The sequence below is a fragment of the Ostrinia nubilalis genome, chromosome 4 (genome assembly GCF_963855985.1).
Source record: "Ostrinia nubilalis chromosome 4, ilOstNubi1.1, whole genome shotgun sequence".
Lineage (NCBI taxonomy): Eukaryota > Metazoa > Arthropoda > Insecta > Lepidoptera > Crambidae > Ostrinia > Ostrinia nubilalis.
In genome coordinates this window covers 2,232,262-2,250,129 of record NC_087091.1, presented here as the reverse complement: position 1 = coordinate 2,250,129, position 17,868 = coordinate 2,232,262, and the positions used below count along the sequence as shown (strand labels likewise).

The window sequence follows — 17,868 nt, the reverse complement described above, 5'->3', positions numbered from 1 at the left end:
CAATTAAACCCCTCAATTAACAGACAAACCTCACAACCACATTTTCCATAGATATTTGTAATTTTATAATTCATTTGAATACAATAGAAATAGTCATACCTACTGCTCTATAATAGATTGTAATTTATTCTATTTTCATTACTTTAGTTTTCAACATTTAGTGCTGAGTTCTTGTGGAGTAATTAGATTAGTGAAAAAATGGGTGCGGGGTATAAAATAATTGTGGAAGATATTATTACCGAAAGTGCTAAAGGTAAGTTTTTACATAGTTTTTGAGTGGGGAAACATAAAATATGATTTAGTAATCGATACGATAGGGTCGTATCGTAGGGCAGGCCTCCCACTGGGTGGCCCGACGATCTGGTGAAGGTCGCGGGAGGTGCCTGGATGCGAGCGGTGCAGGACCGGTCTTTGTGGAAATCCTTGGGGGAGGCCTTTGTCCAGAAGTGGACGACTTTCGGCTGAAACGATGAAATAATCTGATAGAAATTAAGATAGCGTGAGTGTGAAACTCAATTTCCTTTTTGTAAAATAGGCTCTTTAAACTTTCCAGACGAAATTTCAACATGGACCTTTTCGGAAACCACAACTGGACTGTTCATGGTACTAGGCATTTACTTGCTAGTTGTAGTAAAACTACTACCAGCCTACATGGAAAGAAGACAGCCGTACAAACTGACTAACGTGCTGATAGTCTACAATGGATTCCAAGTCGCCTACTCCGTGTACTTGGTCTTTATCGTGAGTATTAGATATGTTGCTTTTAAAAATATGAAGGCGTTTTACATAATTTAATTTTATCTTACTAAAAACTAAAAGCTATTTCATTTAAAATACGCATGTAACATACCTAGATTGTTTAGTACTTTAAAATATTAAAAGTAAGTTTATTATGCTTTAAATCTATGAACGAAAAATTTTATTTTCTTATAGAGAATCAATCAATCTTATAGAGATGACACTCATACCAATTATGTATTTCAAAAGAAGCTTGCTTTCAAAAAAATAAATCCAAATCGTATAAATGAGTAGTCGTTTCGTTTCAAAGCCATGTTAATTCATTCCTTAACCTTGTAATTTTAGTTTCAGTTTTCATTTCATCCATATCTAAGTTTTTGCAAAATACATAGAACCAATAGAATTCTATATTAATATGGAATTCTAAGCCAGTTAACATTAACATTTGAACCAAACATAAAGAGTAGTGATGAAAAACTCCTTATTATAAAGGTCGAGTTAGTTATATCATAACAATCCAATTATCGGCGAATAATATAAGTTACTAAAAAAGCCTTTCAACGTCAGGTATAGGAGTACTCATAAATTGCGAATATGCACTTGAATCTTGATACACTTTCGAAAAATGATTCACAAAACCGGCTTCTGGATTTGAACTCATTTTATAATAACATGTGCGTAAGTTCGTGCTCCAATTCTGTCGAACGGTCACTTTCCCTTTACTGACTCTTTTTGAAGTACCAATAGCAAAGGATGGGGGCTATCCCGGTAGTAGAGTTTCGCACTCGTTTAGCGATGGATTCTCGTGTCATTTAATCTATGTAACTTGGAGCTTAAGTATCAAAAAGACTCGTATTCTGAAACGACAATTAAAACTCACATAAACTCATAATATTGTTTTTGAGTTTATGATTGGTTTGATCAAAACCTGACAAAAACAAATGCTTGCTTTGCTTATTAGTATGAAAATGTAGTTTGACTCATACCTTATTAATTATGCAGAGCAAAATTTTAAATGTATGTCAGATAAAAATGATTGCGCATTAGAGACAGTACAGATACCGAATTTATTGCGGGTTTTGAACACTTTGTTGAATTTGAAATACTCGTAAAAATCATGAGCAACGTTCTTTAAAAATTCGACTTCTTAAGTCGATTGCTCTGAGAATAAGGTCCCTTTATCATGGCATCAAGGTCCCTTTCCCAAAATTATGTACTTACTCTCGGTGAACTTGTAAATAATAAAAAAATCAGACCACTTTTCCCTCTCCTTACAGTTTTTGCATTTTATTGTAAAAGCCGCGTTTAAACTTTGTTTCAGTACGCAAGATATTTGTTCAACTTCGGAATAATAACTACGAGATGCCCTAAAGGAGAAGCTTTACAAGAGGTGAGCTTAAATTGACTTAACTTACAAAAGTTTTTACCATTAATAAACTTTTGTATTAGAGTTAATTTGTATAGTAAAGTAAAGGCAATTTTTGGTATGACGCTACAAATAAAATAATAGAATTTATAAGCGAAACAAAGATGATTCCTTAATTTATAGCATTACATTTTAAGTATGATAGGTCTACTAAGATGAATACCTTGGTAGAGCTGACATGTTCGACCCTATTGCTCTTAGCTCCTAAATAAAATAAAGAAAAAAATGGCCCTAATAATTTTATCCTTACCCTTTCCCAGGTGATCACAGAGATTTACCCATACTTCATAGCGAAACACTTAGACCTCCTCGACACAGTATTCTTCGTTCTCCGCAAGAAAGACAATCAGATCTCCTTCCTCCATCTATACCATCACTCCGCCATGGTGTCTTGGACGTGGCTCCATCTGCTACACCATCCCACAGACCACTTCGTCTGTGTTGGGCTACTGAACAGCTTCGTGCATGTACTGATGTACGCGTACTATGGACTTGCTGCTCTGGGGCCGGAGTACGCTAAGTTCGTGTGGTGGAAGAAGCACCTTACTAAGGTCCAGCTGGTGAGTTTTTTTAGTTTTTGGTGTAGCAAAGGCATAACTTGACTGATGAGTTCTCTATCAGTCTGCTGTTGAGGCTGGAACAAATAAAAAAATATTGATTGTCAGATCTAAACTTTTATGAGCAGTATTATAATTAATGCTGATTATTATTTATTGGCAAAGGAATTGAATTTTTTTGTACTCGTACCTATATTGTCGATTAGGTGGCTATAATTTAAGAATTTGGTAAAATATTTACTACTTAGTAAAACTACTAGGTACTAAGCTAAAACGTGATTATTAATCTCATTTGATTTTCACAGATTTCAGGTTTTTACATTTTTGCGTTTTTTTTTTCTACTTGACTTTACTTCAAAGTTTAAAACCAAATCTTTTAGTCTTCTAATTACAGTTGATTTTGTAATAATGGCAATAATCTGAAGTAATTCTTACTTGTTACTTTTCCAGGTGCAGTTCATCCTGGTCGTCTCCCACCTGTACTACCAACAGAAGCTGACCCCGTGCCCGATCCCGGCTTTCTTCCACTACTTCTGCATGACCAGCATCATCACCTTTTTCTTCCTCTTCATGAACTTTTACTGCAGAAGCTACAGAAGTAGAAGAACCAAGAAGAACATCTGCGAACAAAAAGATGATGTGACTGTGAAATCTGAGTAACGTTTTAAGATAATCCCTAGTTGGAAACAAACCTTAATATTCTTTACATTCTGTATTAAGATCTTGCAAAATTATGTTTACTTGAAGCTACATATGTTTATTATTTCATGTTACTCTTTTTCCATAGTGTTCATATCAATAAAGTAAGTACAATTTTTTTATAGTTACTTTCATTTCAATATTGCTATACAATTAATTACAAATACATAAATAAATTAAGAATCCAATACTTACAAAAAATTAAATAGTAAATCATTTGTTGTAAATAAATGTATGTAATCATATTATTATGACATAATATTCACAAAAGTAAAACAATTCTTTGCGGGGCTAATGTTCCCTTGGAATAAATTGAACTTTCTTTGATTAGGTTTTCTAGCTGGTGAACCCCTAGAACCTGGTTAAATAGGTGCAAATTCTGGAAACGACTGGTAAGATCATCTCTACAAAAGAAAAAAACTAAGAATAATTTCATTAAGCTGAAACTGTGCAGCGCTACTGACCTTCACCTTCTATTGCAAAAAAGAGAGCCTTCATCGCGTAAATTCAACCATTCATCATCTAAAACGAAGCCTCTTTTTTATGAGGAAAAACTTGCTTATTGCACCGACCACTAATTAGCAGATTCAGGCGTTTCAATGAACGTAAACTCATTCATCGGAGGCTTAGATGCGCAAGAGCATTGCTTGTCCAGAGCCTGCGGCAGTCGTGATCCGACCTTTGCAACGAGAGGACGTGCCGACCATTCTCTCTCCAATCGGCTACTGGCCGAAAACGATCGCGGGTGAATTTAAAAATAATATTTTTTAAATTTGGAATTTTGTGTCATCTCTTGGAATAAGAGAAGGTTAGTGCCACTTTTTAATGTTAAATTGGAAAGTTTGACGTTTTGTTTATGGTCTATGTGTGAATTGGCCTAGTTTTGCAATTTGTGCTGAAGTAGGAAACGTGGTTGTATGGCAATCTTTCGGTGTTCACGTTTTGTGCATACGCCATGAAGTGCATCGTAATCTGTTTTACTGTGATGCAATAATACTGCAACTGTGATTTTCTCAACAGCCTCACTTCATTTGATGCAAATTATGCAAATTGGAAATAATGATCTTATTTTACCTCAAGCACTACATATTATTTCATCAGATTAATATCGGTAACAATATTTTTGTCTCTATAAGCCATTATGTTACTACAATTATCCTGAAAGGTCTGCAAAAATTTGAATAAAATAATATTTATTAATTTTGTTTTGCAAATTAAGTGAAATACATTTAAATTACATTATTATTGACCATCATCGCTATCTACTATTTCTATTTACTACTAGGTTGACTAGTAAAAATCTTTTGTATGCATCTAGTACAATTTGTTTGAGATTTCGTCAAGTAACATACTTTCGACGCCTACACAGAACACCATGATAAAATAATAAAAACCATAACTTTCTAAATTTTAATGATTTTACTTTAGTTAAATTGGGCTGGTGGGTCAAAAAAAAAGGTTAAGGGATTGAAATGTATGTAAATGAGTACATATTTATTGTTGTTGAAAAAATGTAAACAATTTGTGAACTACCATTTTGTCCATCATTTACCTACTCGTATAATCAGGCTTGCAGTCCAGTTTGGAGAATGTTCAACTATTGGTTAGATTGGAAGTTATTTAATTATGATCAATCTCATTCTGTAACTGTAAGTATATCCAATTAACTATTTTTTTTGCACATGCTGGTAAAACACTTTTGTTTTATACCAAATTTAAAATACAAATCACCGGGTAGACTATTCGTGATTATTATGTACCTACCCATTGCATTGTAGCGACAAAAGTACACCATGAGATACATTATTTTTTCTCCAGTTTACTTATAAAATCATCAAAAAATCAATTGAAGTCCACTGCTGGGCATATTAGTATTCCTTACCAAAGAACAGCTAATATCAGAATAACGTTACATGGTGCGGTCCACACAGCTTATGACCGCAGTCTGTGGAGAAACACTAAATGTGGTCGCGATCCTCAAAGTCAAAATTTCTTTATTTTTATACTAATAAATAGTACTTACAAATCGTCAAATATTTTGCTCTTAAGAAGCCTCTACATGTCTCATGATCTTTTTACCCTACCAGTGAGGGACCGAGAAAGAAAAACGTTTTTCATTGTTTCACAAGATTTTAAGCTTTAAAAACTTAATAAAACAGTGTGTTAATATTCACCAAAGGAAAAAGCCAGAAGGTATTTAAAACACCGCGAACAATTTAACTTTCTATATTTAGACAGTAACCTTACAACAATCAGTTAATCAATATTGACATTCAGGGTTCAACTTCGCAAATATATTTTATACTTGATTGCATAAATGAATTTTAATATCGTGTTCATAAACATGTAATTGTATTTTTTGTGTTATTCGCCTTAATTTATCAAGTTCGTTAGGTTTGGACTTATTTTTCCACATTTTTCGATCTTATAACGGCCAAAAATATAGTCATAGAAAGTATTTGTTGTATTTTATTCACGTCAAAAAAGTTGTAACAAGAATACGAGTACGTGGAAAAGGTGGTGTGTAATTTTCGTGTGTGCAAACGAATTTTCCAATTTCTGTAGAAAACGAAAGAAAACTTACGCACGTATTTACAAACATTACTATGAGGTCTCACAGTGCGCGTGGGCGCACAGGGTTCAGGGTTCGATTTAAGCAAGCATCGTTTGTGAATATGAGCGTTAGATACTATTTTGAATAGTTTGACGAACAGTACCTAATTTCTAAAATTGTAATAGTTTTCTCGTAGACACTTAACAAAAAAAAAACCCTAATAATTTTAGAATTTAACTAATACTGGATACTCTATCTACATTCGTTTTAAATATCAATTAAACCGTGTCATAAATTAATTACAACGCTTCAACTAATGTGAGCCGACAAGTGCAAAGAGCAGGCATAGAGGCGAGCGAAGCTTGAGTCACTACGATGAAAGCTCTTTCTTTTTACAGTTTTATCACTGACCATCTGATCTAGCTTGTAGACTATGAGCCATAGTCTCAATATATATAACTCAAAGGTGACTGACATAGTGATCTATCAACGCAAAGCCGAAACCACTGGCATCCGCTAAGAAAGGACTTTACGAAACTCCACCCCTAAGGAGGTAAAACGAGATCCACGCGCACGAAGTCGCGAAAATACCGTTGATTATGCACCGCTATTTTTGCTCATAGAAACATTATTTTAAGTAGTCTTAGCAACATTACATAATAACTTTTAATTTCAGTATGATTTTGGCTTGATAGTAATTATGATAATTATTTCCTTTCTAAACTAATGTAGAGCCTAAGGCAAGCATATTTTACCAAAGTCTAAAGTGACCCGACTAAAATCAAAATCAGGACCAACTTTGCCTTAGGCAATTCTATTGGGTCACCAGTACCAAATAACAGTATCAAAAAATAAAATATAAAGACAGTGGTAAACACCAAAATATTACACGATAGTTCTATTGTGGTGAAAAATTGCATGGTCATACAAAACTTAGCACAGCACAATGACGTTTTATTATACCTATGATTGTAAACCTACTTTTAGTGGTGTAGGTGGCAACTCTAAAATAGACACCTAAACGAAATGAATAGAACCTTTTTATGCAAAACAAGGCAGGTATTTGACCGCAATAGTACCTGATGTTAAATTAGATGCAGTCTAGGATAGTACATATCTTCCCTGTAAGTGCCTATTCACTCTCGCTTTGAAAAGACCCGGATTATAGTGTTCGACAAAGACAGCAGCAGGCAGCGAATTAGTCCCTAGCTGTTCGCGTTATGAAAGAGTTACCGAGCCTTCGAGTATACTTTCAGTTTGTATTCGTTAAAGCGTATTAATTGTGAAATTTTTAAATATAAAAAATGAAATATTTTATTCAGCGACACAAAACAGCATCAAAAATATGAAACAAAAGTAAATCTAGATAGAGTAGGTAATGTGCGTGTCACCGAAACGGTATATTATTATACTCAGCATCAGGCCGAGGTGTCGTAAGGGACACCACGACGCTGGTCTTCCGTGGATACTCGAAGGGCAAGAGGCACCGCTATAACACAGCAATACTACTTCGGTTGCAGTACAAGTAACATTTATCACTTTAAAAACACACTGATTTCCTTACTGGAATTTTTCATGAACTTTTGTTGGGCAACATCAATTCTTTTTTTTAATTAGTAAAAAAAGTTTTTTTACACATTTTCATTCAAGCAAAAGTGCATTGGCGTGGTGCAATGAAATAAAGGTAACTTGATCTAACTTACTCAGATTACCTGAATTAATAATCAAAGTGTGACGCACACTATTTACATACTCACTAGTGTTAGACAATAAGACGAGGAAGTTGAGAATCACTTGTAATTATAGTTACAATTATAGTTTCTCAAGATACTATGTAAAGATCAATTAATCTGTATGTAAAAGCAGGGTTTCATTTAGGTACTGACATTTTAATTGCGAGATAATTTTTTTACATTAGTTGGGCCTTTTAATAGTAGATGAAAATTATAAAGAAACCATGACTTCTCATCTTAGAACATGGAACATTTTGATTTTCTTAAAAAAAACAGTGTTTTATTTCCGGGACATGTGAATGAATCTGTGACAGAAGGCAAAGTGTAGAGCAGCAAAGAGTGTTTAGTCTAAGATAGGGTTCAATTGTGAGAGAAAGTCAATAAGACTTCGATCGCATTGATAGCATTGTATCTATAGGATGTTTTTTTTAGAGGTAAACTTTAAAATGAAATAAAATTTGTAAAAATATGTATGATTCACATGGTATTGGTTTTGTTTAAAAGATGTTCTTATGCCATTTATGCTTCAAAATTATTTCGGGCCTAAGGGCGCCACGGTTGGCTCAAATGTAGCGTAATCGAGATGTCCAATTTTCTTTTTTGGGCAATTGGGGCCATACATCGGCAATAACGCGACGAATGTTGGCATTGAATTCCGTAGTTTATCTACGCAGTAGTGGACTTCACATATCCCCAGTGAAAATAATCCAGTCTGAGATCACACGATTGTGGAGGCAAATTTAAAGATCCATCTCGTGAAATTATGCGCTCATCGAATGTTTCCAGCAATAAATTGAATGTGTCGCGTGCTGGTTGGATGGTAACACCATCTTGTTGAAACCATAGCTCTGCCACATTAATAATATCATTCATCTGAGGAATGAAAAGTTACGAAAATTACGTCAACCGTAATATGGACGTTTGTATCGAAAAATGAACCATGATTTTTAAAATTCATTTTTGCACAATTGGCAAACGTTGTTCTGAAGTAATTATATTTAATTATGAAATGGCAAAACATACTGTCCACAAATGTACCACCAACTATCAAATTATATATCACTAGAAACAGTGTAACCAATTTAAAGTTGTATACCTCTAAAAAAACACCCGTTACTTAAAGGTAAGTATATTAAAATGAAGAACCTCATTTATACCGGAAGCCAAAAAGTGGCAGGAAGTGAAGCTATGAAAAAAATATAAAACTCTTTGATCGATACCAATTTAAAGATGCGCTATAATAATGCACACTTTCCACACTACCAATACCATCATAGTAAAAAATAGAGGTAGAGAGTGCGTACAAAGTGGATTGGAGTAATTACATATTCTATCAACATATTCTAAGAAAATAATGGATTTTTAAAAATGAATTTTATTATGTTTTAGATTTACTACCAAATCCAAGTACCTATCCCATTGTACGAGTATCATAACAACTCTATCAATTTGTTTGTTACGTTTTCAAGTTTGACATACTACGCTGTATTCGGTCATATTGATTTAGCGATCAATGAGGGCTATCGTTTTTGTACTTAACAGTTGGCACCCCTGGCGATTGACAGGACCTTACTCTACAGTGGCGCCATCTTGATGAGTGCAAATGCGATAGTCCTCCTACCACTTTAGCGCTCACCAGTCGGCGCCACTGTCTTCGCTACTAGCAAGTGACAGGACCTTACTCTACAGTGGCGCCAACTGGTGAGCGCTAAAACGATAGCCCTCATTGAACTTCACGAAAGCTCATAGCCTGACATTTTATTGAAATAATTGAAGGAGTTTAAGTAAATTCAGAATTCAATAATATTTTTATGATTTTTTTTAACCGTTACATCTTTGAATCTAGGGGCACAGCAGTGCCCCCACCAAGTCGAGCAAAAAAGCGGCACGGCCGTACCATCCTTTTCTCGAAGCAATTCAGGCCATTTTCGACTGCCTGTAACTTCGTTGTGGATAAAACTAGAAGGCTGAATTTTCATTAGCTATGCAGGCATTGTAAAGACACGGTATATTTAAAATTTCATTCAATTTGAACCAGTAGTTTAAGAATTATAACGGGTCAAAGTTATTTAATTTTGTCACTCACTGACTCACTGACTCACTGACTCACTGACTCACTGACTCACTGACTGACTCACCGATCATCAAAATTCTAAGGCACTTCTAGCAGACCTAGAAGCTTCAAATTTGGAATATAAGTAGTGTTTGGTGTATGAATCAAGGAAAAACTAAAATATTTGGGGGCACGGTAGTGCAACCGCCAAGTCGAGTAAAATTTTTCAATTTCGGTCCAGTTTTCTAGATACATAACTGCTGTCTACAAAATACAAAAAGAAATGAGATTTGGGGGCACGGTAGTGCAACCGCCAAGTCGAGTAAAATTTTTCAATTTCGGTCCAGTTTTCTAGATACATAACTGCTGTCTACAAAATACAAAAAGAAATGAGATCCCATCAAAAACAATACTTGTCAAAAAAACCAAGTCTCGCAACTCAGTTGTTCTACGGTAAAAAGTTGTGAGATCCATGTAATACCAAGTCCAGGCCAGGAAATCTTTAACGTTTTACATAAATTATTGACTTGGCCATAGCACTAAATAATTTAATTTACACGTGTTTTCATGCGATGGCCAAGTCAATATATTTATAAATACTGTCTTAAATCCTCTTGAGGTTTTAATTATTTACTTAAGAAATCAAATGTGTTTAAGAACATTTTAGATTACATGACTGTAGGTAATAGGCAAAAGCATATACAAGCAATGCCACGGGCAGAAGCTAGTATTTATATCATAAATTAACGTACATATCTTCAAATAACACCAGCGAGAAATTCACCATTAAGCTTATAAAACATTTAATCTAACTGCTATTTTTTATAATCTTATGTCACAAGTTACATTGCACAACGAGTTGGTAGATAATGACTGGGTCTACGCAGCCTCTTCATGACGTATGTCATGATGACAAACGACTACATCTGTCAACGCATAGAAAAGATTTCGCAAACGACTCCACTGTATGGGATGGTGGGCATGTCAATGGTTATGAGAAAAGTTTGGTGTCAGACATAGTTAAAAGCTTTCTTGTAAAATGACATCTATTACTGCGACATAAAATAGTAGTGTATAACGTCGACGAAGTAACGTCATCAGTACATGAAATGGCATTTAAATCTAAGAAGTATTGTTACTTAATCGAATTAAACTTATATTATTAAGTTGGAGGTGTTAAAATGCCTACGTTGATTTATAGATATGATGTGGTAACATATTAATTACACAAAAAATACACGTTAAAATTAATAATGAACCTGTAATCATGTGACGTATTTACTTGCGTTTGCATACATTTATATACTGACGTTTTTACTTATTAACACAATGCTTTAACAATAATTTACGACCGTTTATGTTAAGTGTCAATCAATTAAAATTGCAGGGTTTTGTTGAACTTAAAATTACAGGCTTTTTGTTGAACAAATAGTAGGTAATCGGTTAAAAAGCCTCGCTCATTCATTATGTACAAGTAGAGGCGTTGCAGTGTCTCTACATTATTCTTCTTAAAAAATCGTTATGGTTTATGTGAATTTGCTTATACCTATTTAATACACCCTAATTATTATACCTACTACTGTACTTAACAAGGACATAACGTAGCGATCACGACACATCACATTTTTGACGAGTTTTTTTTTTTCATCCACAACGAGGAAGCTCTTGGCCTGTATCTCACCTGATGGTAAGTGACGATCAGGCCAAAGGTGGAAGCGAGCTTCACCCGGAATCCTCAGCCACGGAGAAACTGGCTATCTTACCATAGTTAGAGTTTCAAATTATTTTTCTATACCAATTGTATCTTAGACAACGGGATAATGTTTTGATAAGTTATTCATCTTTTTAAAGTCAAAAGCTTCTTTAAAAGAAAATGTGCCAAATAAAAGCAAACGAACGGTTCTTGTCCATTTGGCATGTACTGTTAGATTGGCATGAAAAAATTACTACTTTACCAAAGTATACGAGTACCTACTATGTCATGGTACGGTGATCAGCATAAAGAATGAAGAATCAAGATTAAACCAATTAAAATTCTAGTTACAGTTAAATTATCACTCTCCATTTCAGATAACGCCGTTTTAAATACTTCTAATGATTTATCATACAATATATCATTATTTCATCACCTCTTTTGTCTTGTTAAAATTAGCAAAGAAAAACAATCTGAAACTTGGTAATTGCAGTGTTTACAAATAAAATTTTACAGGAGAAAATCGTATAATACCGATAAAAACCATTATCAGTCTTCATAAATAAAAACGAAAAAGTTCGAGAAGTTAAACTTCTACGTCGAAGGATGTGGTATTTCTTATAGTACTTGTTTACGTAGGTACCTATAGTCCATAGTACAGTATATTCATATGACTTAAACTCAAAATTTTTGTTTGATTTGTGTCTTAATATCACCTTTAACCTACATGTACATAATATTCACAGTATTTAGTTTGTTGTTCTGTTGTTTTTATAAAGGATGTATATTACGAGTATACAAATAAAGTTACATAGCGGTGCTTATTTATTACTAGCGGCCGCCTGCGACTTCGTACGCGTGGATCCCGTTTTATCCCCTTAGGAGTTGAATTTTGCAAAATCCCGTCTTAGTGAGCACCTACGATCTAAAAGGAACCCCAAGGCAAAATTTGAGACTCCTAGCACTTGTAGTTTCTGAGATTTCGTGATGAGTGAGTCAATCAATCAGTCAGTCAGTAACCTTTCGCTTTTATAGATATACTTAGAATAGATGTATGTATGTTATACAAATAAAGTTACAAAGCGGTGCTTATTTATTTTATCAGCGGCCAGTTCTATTATTAACATGTCAAAGTGACAGCTCACTCAGACACAGATTCACTACCCAGATGTTATTTAGATAAAAAATTAAATCAATTCAACTAGCGGCACCTAGTTAACTGGAGTGAATGGGACGTGCAGACAACAGCACATTAGTTTATACTATTTTATTCCAAAATAGCTCTTATTACAGATAAATAAGTTCCTACAGTTTGAAGCTTGACATGCTATCATCTGAGGGCCTAGTGTGACTTTTCATCAAAAAATGACATTAAATGTATGACGGATTGTACAGCTCCCCTAGCGGGAAACGTTCAAAAACTAACATTTTCATACATTTTACACTGATCAAGGAGTAATTAACTTTTGACACTGACCAAGAGTCCAATGCTGAACAGTTTTGTAGTTAGTTGAAAATGACGTAACTAAGCCAAAATCTTTTTTTTTTAATAAGTTTTAGTAAAAGAAATGTGCATTTCATATTATCAGTTGCAGTCACATTAAAAATATTGTAAAAAATAAATACTACTACTCAGCACCTTCAATCACCATTTTGAATTCACTTTTTATTTTCATAAATCAAAAAAAAAACTTATCATCAAGCTTTCCAAACATACATTACTATAAAAAACAACCTTAAATAATTCAATAACTCTTTTTAATGATAGAAAATCATTAACAAGTGGAATAGCCTTCAATAACAGTAAAGTGCCTATGTTACCGTCTATAGCACATAAAAATAAATATGTTCGTTGTAAAATCGCCCTTAATACGACAAATAGTCGGTTCACAATGTTGAACTTGATGTGCTTTCAACCGTATGTCTGAAACGACGGTCAACGATCTCTAGATTTGATAATGACCGACCAAAGTGTGTTAGAAATACTGTGAAGGTTGCAATGCTATAACGTGTGAATGGTATAAAGTTTAGATGAATCATATTGATGCTTTTTATTGTAATAGTTGGCATATTAAGTTATGCTTTTTAGTGTAATAGGGACGGCATATTAAGCTAATGGAGTTTTATTGACAGTTGAATTAAGAGCTATTATCTGCTGGCGGTTATACTTTTCAAATTCAACTTAAGGCCAGTTTTTATCTGTAGTTATAATTTTATTGGTAATCTGTTAATTATTGACAAACTATAAACTAATAGGTAAAAATTTTACTAATAGTCAAGCTAACCATTATTGAAAAACGCATTTTGTTAATATCAAAAAACTGGCCCAAAGTGAAAAACATTTAACGAGCAATATGTAACTTAAAGACGACCTCACACACATTAAGCATATCAAGCGTACCTACACTGTGACAACTTGTACCTAATGGCAATACTTAAGAGACATTGCCACCAAATTGTAGAGACTGATGTTGACAATAAGTTTCGCATAACATTTGATTCTATTTTTTGCCTTGGTTTATCTTTAAAACATTAACTTCTAAAACCCTATAACTTTAGCTGAGAATTCAAAATTGGTTAACTCAAAGAGACGGCTATACCGTTCCCAACAAAACATAACGGTATTCATATATCAATTTAAATAGCATTAATCTTCTTGACCGACAAAACCAAAAGTGGCGGTCAAGACAAAATACGTTCGTTTGAAAAAGATAAAACAGTTTAAGCGACAGGTTTATATTGCTATAGTGAACGCTATAGTAGAGACAGAACGTGTCTATGGTAAATTTGTCACACAAGCCGGTTCCATTTGAAGTAGAGCAACAAGAAGCAACATGGTGGTCTAGAACCGGTGGGTGACTATTCAATTTACCATGCTAACACGTTAATTATAAAATTATATTCAGTTAGAATGTAATAGTTGCTAATTATCGACAACATTCGCCATTTTATTGGTCCAATTAATTATTTTTTGCATCGACCACGGGCTGGAAGACGTAGCGTGGGCAGGCCTCCTAGGTGGACTGACGATCTGGTGAAGATCGCGGGAAGAGCCTGGATGCGAGCAGAGCGCAGGACCGTTCATTGTAGAAAACCTTGGGGGAGATCTTTGTCCAGCAGTGGACGTCATTTGGCTGAGACGAACGATCTTATTAGTCAATTTTTTTAAATAGGCTAAGTATCTTCGCCTTGATCGGACTGCACTAAGAAAGTCTTAATTTTTGAGATATTAGTTGTTTCCAAATTCGTCCGATTTAACTGTTTAATCCAGTCTCTGAAACTTGAAGCTTGTGTTTGAAAAACTTTTTTAAATTGTGGCGCGGTTCAAAATTTTTTGCTGTAATTTCTAATAACTCGGTTTCAGATTTCAGAATATTAATTGTTACATTTTTGGTTTTGCGGAATCAAAAAAATAAAACCCTTACAGAACACAGAAAACGAACTGATGCATATTCAACTAAATCGCCAACGTTTGTGATGAAATAGGTACTTTACGAAGCCAGGTAACTCTACAAAGTCTTTTAAACCCAACCTTTGAATTCGAAACAGTCTAACCGTCTATCTACGTCATTAATTGCGTTAACAGTTAGCTAAGGTGAAAGTTGCCCAAAAATTGTTGGCCACAAATTGCTGCTAGCCCAACTATTATGAAGAAAACTGCTAGGAAAGCGGCATTTTGAAATGGCTTGTTTATGAAGATTGATGTCAAATAAACATGTCACATGATTTTAGGAGCTTAGACCAAAATTATCAGTTAACAGTAAGACAGCCCAGGACCGAGCCACCTGGAGACGCATGACGCGGAGGGCCGACCCCAAATAAAATGGGAATGGGCCAGGCAAAGTAGTAGTAGACCAAAATTATCAGAGCTTGCTCTATAGCAGGGGTGGCCAAACTTTTGACATCTGAGGTCTTCTTATGCTTGAAAATATTCTTGCGAGGTAGAGTTTAGAAGAGTGAAATAAAACATTTTAGCAGCAACAATACTGCCACGTAACGACCGACCGAACATATATTTATAGGTAGATAGATATAGTCAGTGTTCTTGGCGCGAATAGTACATTTTAAAATAAGTTCAGTTTAGCCCTTGGCCATCACTTCTCTATAGAATAGTGACGTTTACTAAACAGAGTTACAGGTTGTACATAGTTATCATCATCATCATCAACAGCCCTTTACAGTCCACTGCTGGACTATGAGCCTCCTCCACTATAGTGGAGGGTTTTGCCATAATCTCCACGCTAGGCAGGCGGGTTGGAGATCGCAGTTTAAAAGATTGATGTTTTTCAGAGAGCGCTGCTGCCCATTCTCTGTTTGATGTGTAGTCCCTAAGTCGCCTCTTACGCCGTGTGGTGACGGCAGAGTAGAATACATTTGTCACCAACCCCTACTCTTCCCGCGGGTGTCGTAAGAGGCGACATAGTTATACATAAACTAAATTGAGAGATGAGTATAGCGTTTTTCTCACACTAGTAATACGTACTTGTGAGTTTTGGTGGTTTGTTTAACACAAACATGTATCTTTGTAACTTTAAGATAGAGTGGGGCCTCCTAACCACTTGAAACAAAATGTAATCTTTAAAGATACTGTAAATATTTTTTCATTTTCATTTTCATAAACGTCTAATGTTTGCTGCTGACGGGATTCGAACCGCAACTGTAAATATGTTTTACTCAGTAGGTCGATTAAACCTACATACAATGCGTGGTTATAGCTGGCAGCATTCTATATTTAAAGCACAATATTTTTTAAGGCGAAGCGACGACATTTATCTGCGAATGATAATTTTTCATCAATTTCTCGACAAAAATTAATAAAATTACAACCAATTAGGATAGTTAGTCACAAAAAAACAATAGAGCATCACAACATGACGTAACAAGTGCGCTCCAATCACAAGAGTATCGCGGCGATATTGACCTATCACTGCTAATCGCCTTCGTAAACAGTAATTACGTGCAAGTACGTACGAACAATAGTCGGCACTTAACACCCAATGTCACGGCGTCACGCGATACTTTTCTATCTTCAATGCTGGAAGAATTTGAACCGTAAAACAAAGGGATAGAGACCCTGTGATTTTTTGACGCTCGATATTTTAACGTTACTAGTCCTAGGATTTTATTTAACTCAGCCGAACAAGTAGAACATCCTTAAATCCATTCATTACCAAACAGGTATAATAATTAAAAAGGATTTTCATTATAGAGCTAACTATCGAATATTGTATTTTTCACGTTGCATAGTTAATTACATTTAGAGAATATGATACGAAGTAATGTAAGCTTAGTTATTTTTTAAGGAAATAACATTTATTGTCAGTTTAACACGCACACAACCCTTCAAAGGCATACAAATAAAGACAACATCTGATTTTTTTTTGCAAAATCACCATTATTACAAACATCCTAGGCCACAATGTTTACCTTGTCGTGCCGTCATCCGCACTATTTAAAAATATCGTTTGTTCGTTCAACAAACTTGACGCAATATTCGTATAGAGGGTGAGTTTTATTTGAATTCTCTTACGGTATTCTAGTACAGTCAACGTCAATTATTTCGTGACACCCAAAGTACATAGCTAGAAAGTTCGCAACACGTCTTTGTTACAATTGGAATAAGGTTGTTTTGTCAACTTTTTGGTCAATTTGGGTGTCACGAATTATTTGACGCTGACTATACGAAGCCCGGATACGATCTCTAATACGCACTTTGCCAAATACAAAAGCCTATAAATTGAGTAAACATATCAAATATTGCCAAAAGTTAAGTAATTTGGGCTTATAACGATATTTGCTTAACTGGCCGAGTGCTGTGTAAACTATGACAAGAATTTAGTGCTCTAAGTTTACACATTGGAATATTTTATATTCATAGTAAATGGCTAAGGAATATTAATGCTATTCATATTTTTACAAGCTGTGCCCGCGACTTCGTACGCGTGAAAATAGCTTGAGTAATATTTCCCGATTTTGCAACATTTTTCTTTCCTGCTCCGCCTCTATGGGCTGCAGGGTGATGTTAAATAGCGTTAAGTCTTTCTCGATAAATGGGCTATCTAACACAAAAATATTTTTTCAAATTAGACTAGTGGTTCCTGAGATAAACGAGTTCAAACAAACAAACAACTTTTCGGCTAAAATAATATTAAGTACAGATCTACCCTTTTCCTGTGGTTTTGCTTGTTGATTTACTCGTAAATTAGTGACTGTAAATGCTTAATTTTGACTGTGCGAGATAAATGTAGTTTTACAGAATTTGTTATTAATCCACTTTAAAATTAGAAAAACATCGTATTTTCGGTTAAAAAATTATGTAATACTACTATCATTATCAGTACTTTTATAAAATTCGGCGTAAAGGATCGTTACGGGAACATCATGAACGTATAGCTTTTAAGTTAATTGCTTAATA

General features: G+C 34.6%; 2 protein-coding genes across 2 annotated transcripts in view; both read left to right on the top strand.

Annotated features, from left to right (window-relative positions):
- Positions 1–157: 157 nt before the first annotated feature.
- Positions 158–3,542, top strand: LOC135071424 (very long chain fatty acid elongase 7-like). Its single transcript, XM_063965212.1, has 5 exons — positions 158–253; positions 554–741; positions 2,060–2,128; positions 2,425–2,724; positions 3,172–3,542. The coding sequence occupies exons 1-5, from the start codon at positions 199–201 to the stop codon at positions 3,379–3,381; spliced, it is 822 nt and encodes a 273-aa protein (XP_063821282.1). The 5' UTR covers positions 158–198; the 3' UTR covers positions 3,382–3,542.
- Positions 3,543–3,855: 313 nt separating this feature from the next.
- Positions 3,856–17,868, top strand: part of LOC135088462 (very long chain fatty acid elongase AAEL008004-like) — a 47,114-nt gene continuing 33,101 nt past the window's right edge. Inside the window, exon 1 of the mRNA XM_063983285.1 lies at positions 3,856–4,228. The gene's annotated coding sequence lies outside the window, so the exon portion shown is untranslated. The remainder of the gene's footprint in view (positions 4,229–17,868) is intronic.

What these genes read in the sequence shown, in the direction of transcription:
- LOC135071424 (XM_063965212.1), top strand. Translation starts at nt 199, where the DNA reads ATGGGTGCGGGGTATAAAATAATTGTGGAAGATATTATTACCGAAAGT. An exon ending in AAGGAGAAGCTTTACAAGAG is followed by an intron (nt 2,129 to 2,424) that starts GTGAGCTTAAAT and finishes ACCCTTTCCCAG; the next exon opens with GTGATCACAGAGATTTACCC. An exon ending in ACCTTACTAAGGTCCAGCTG is followed by an intron (nt 2,725 to 3,171) that starts GTGAGTTTTTTT and finishes TTACTTTTCCAG; the next exon opens with GTGCAGTTCATCCTGGTCGT.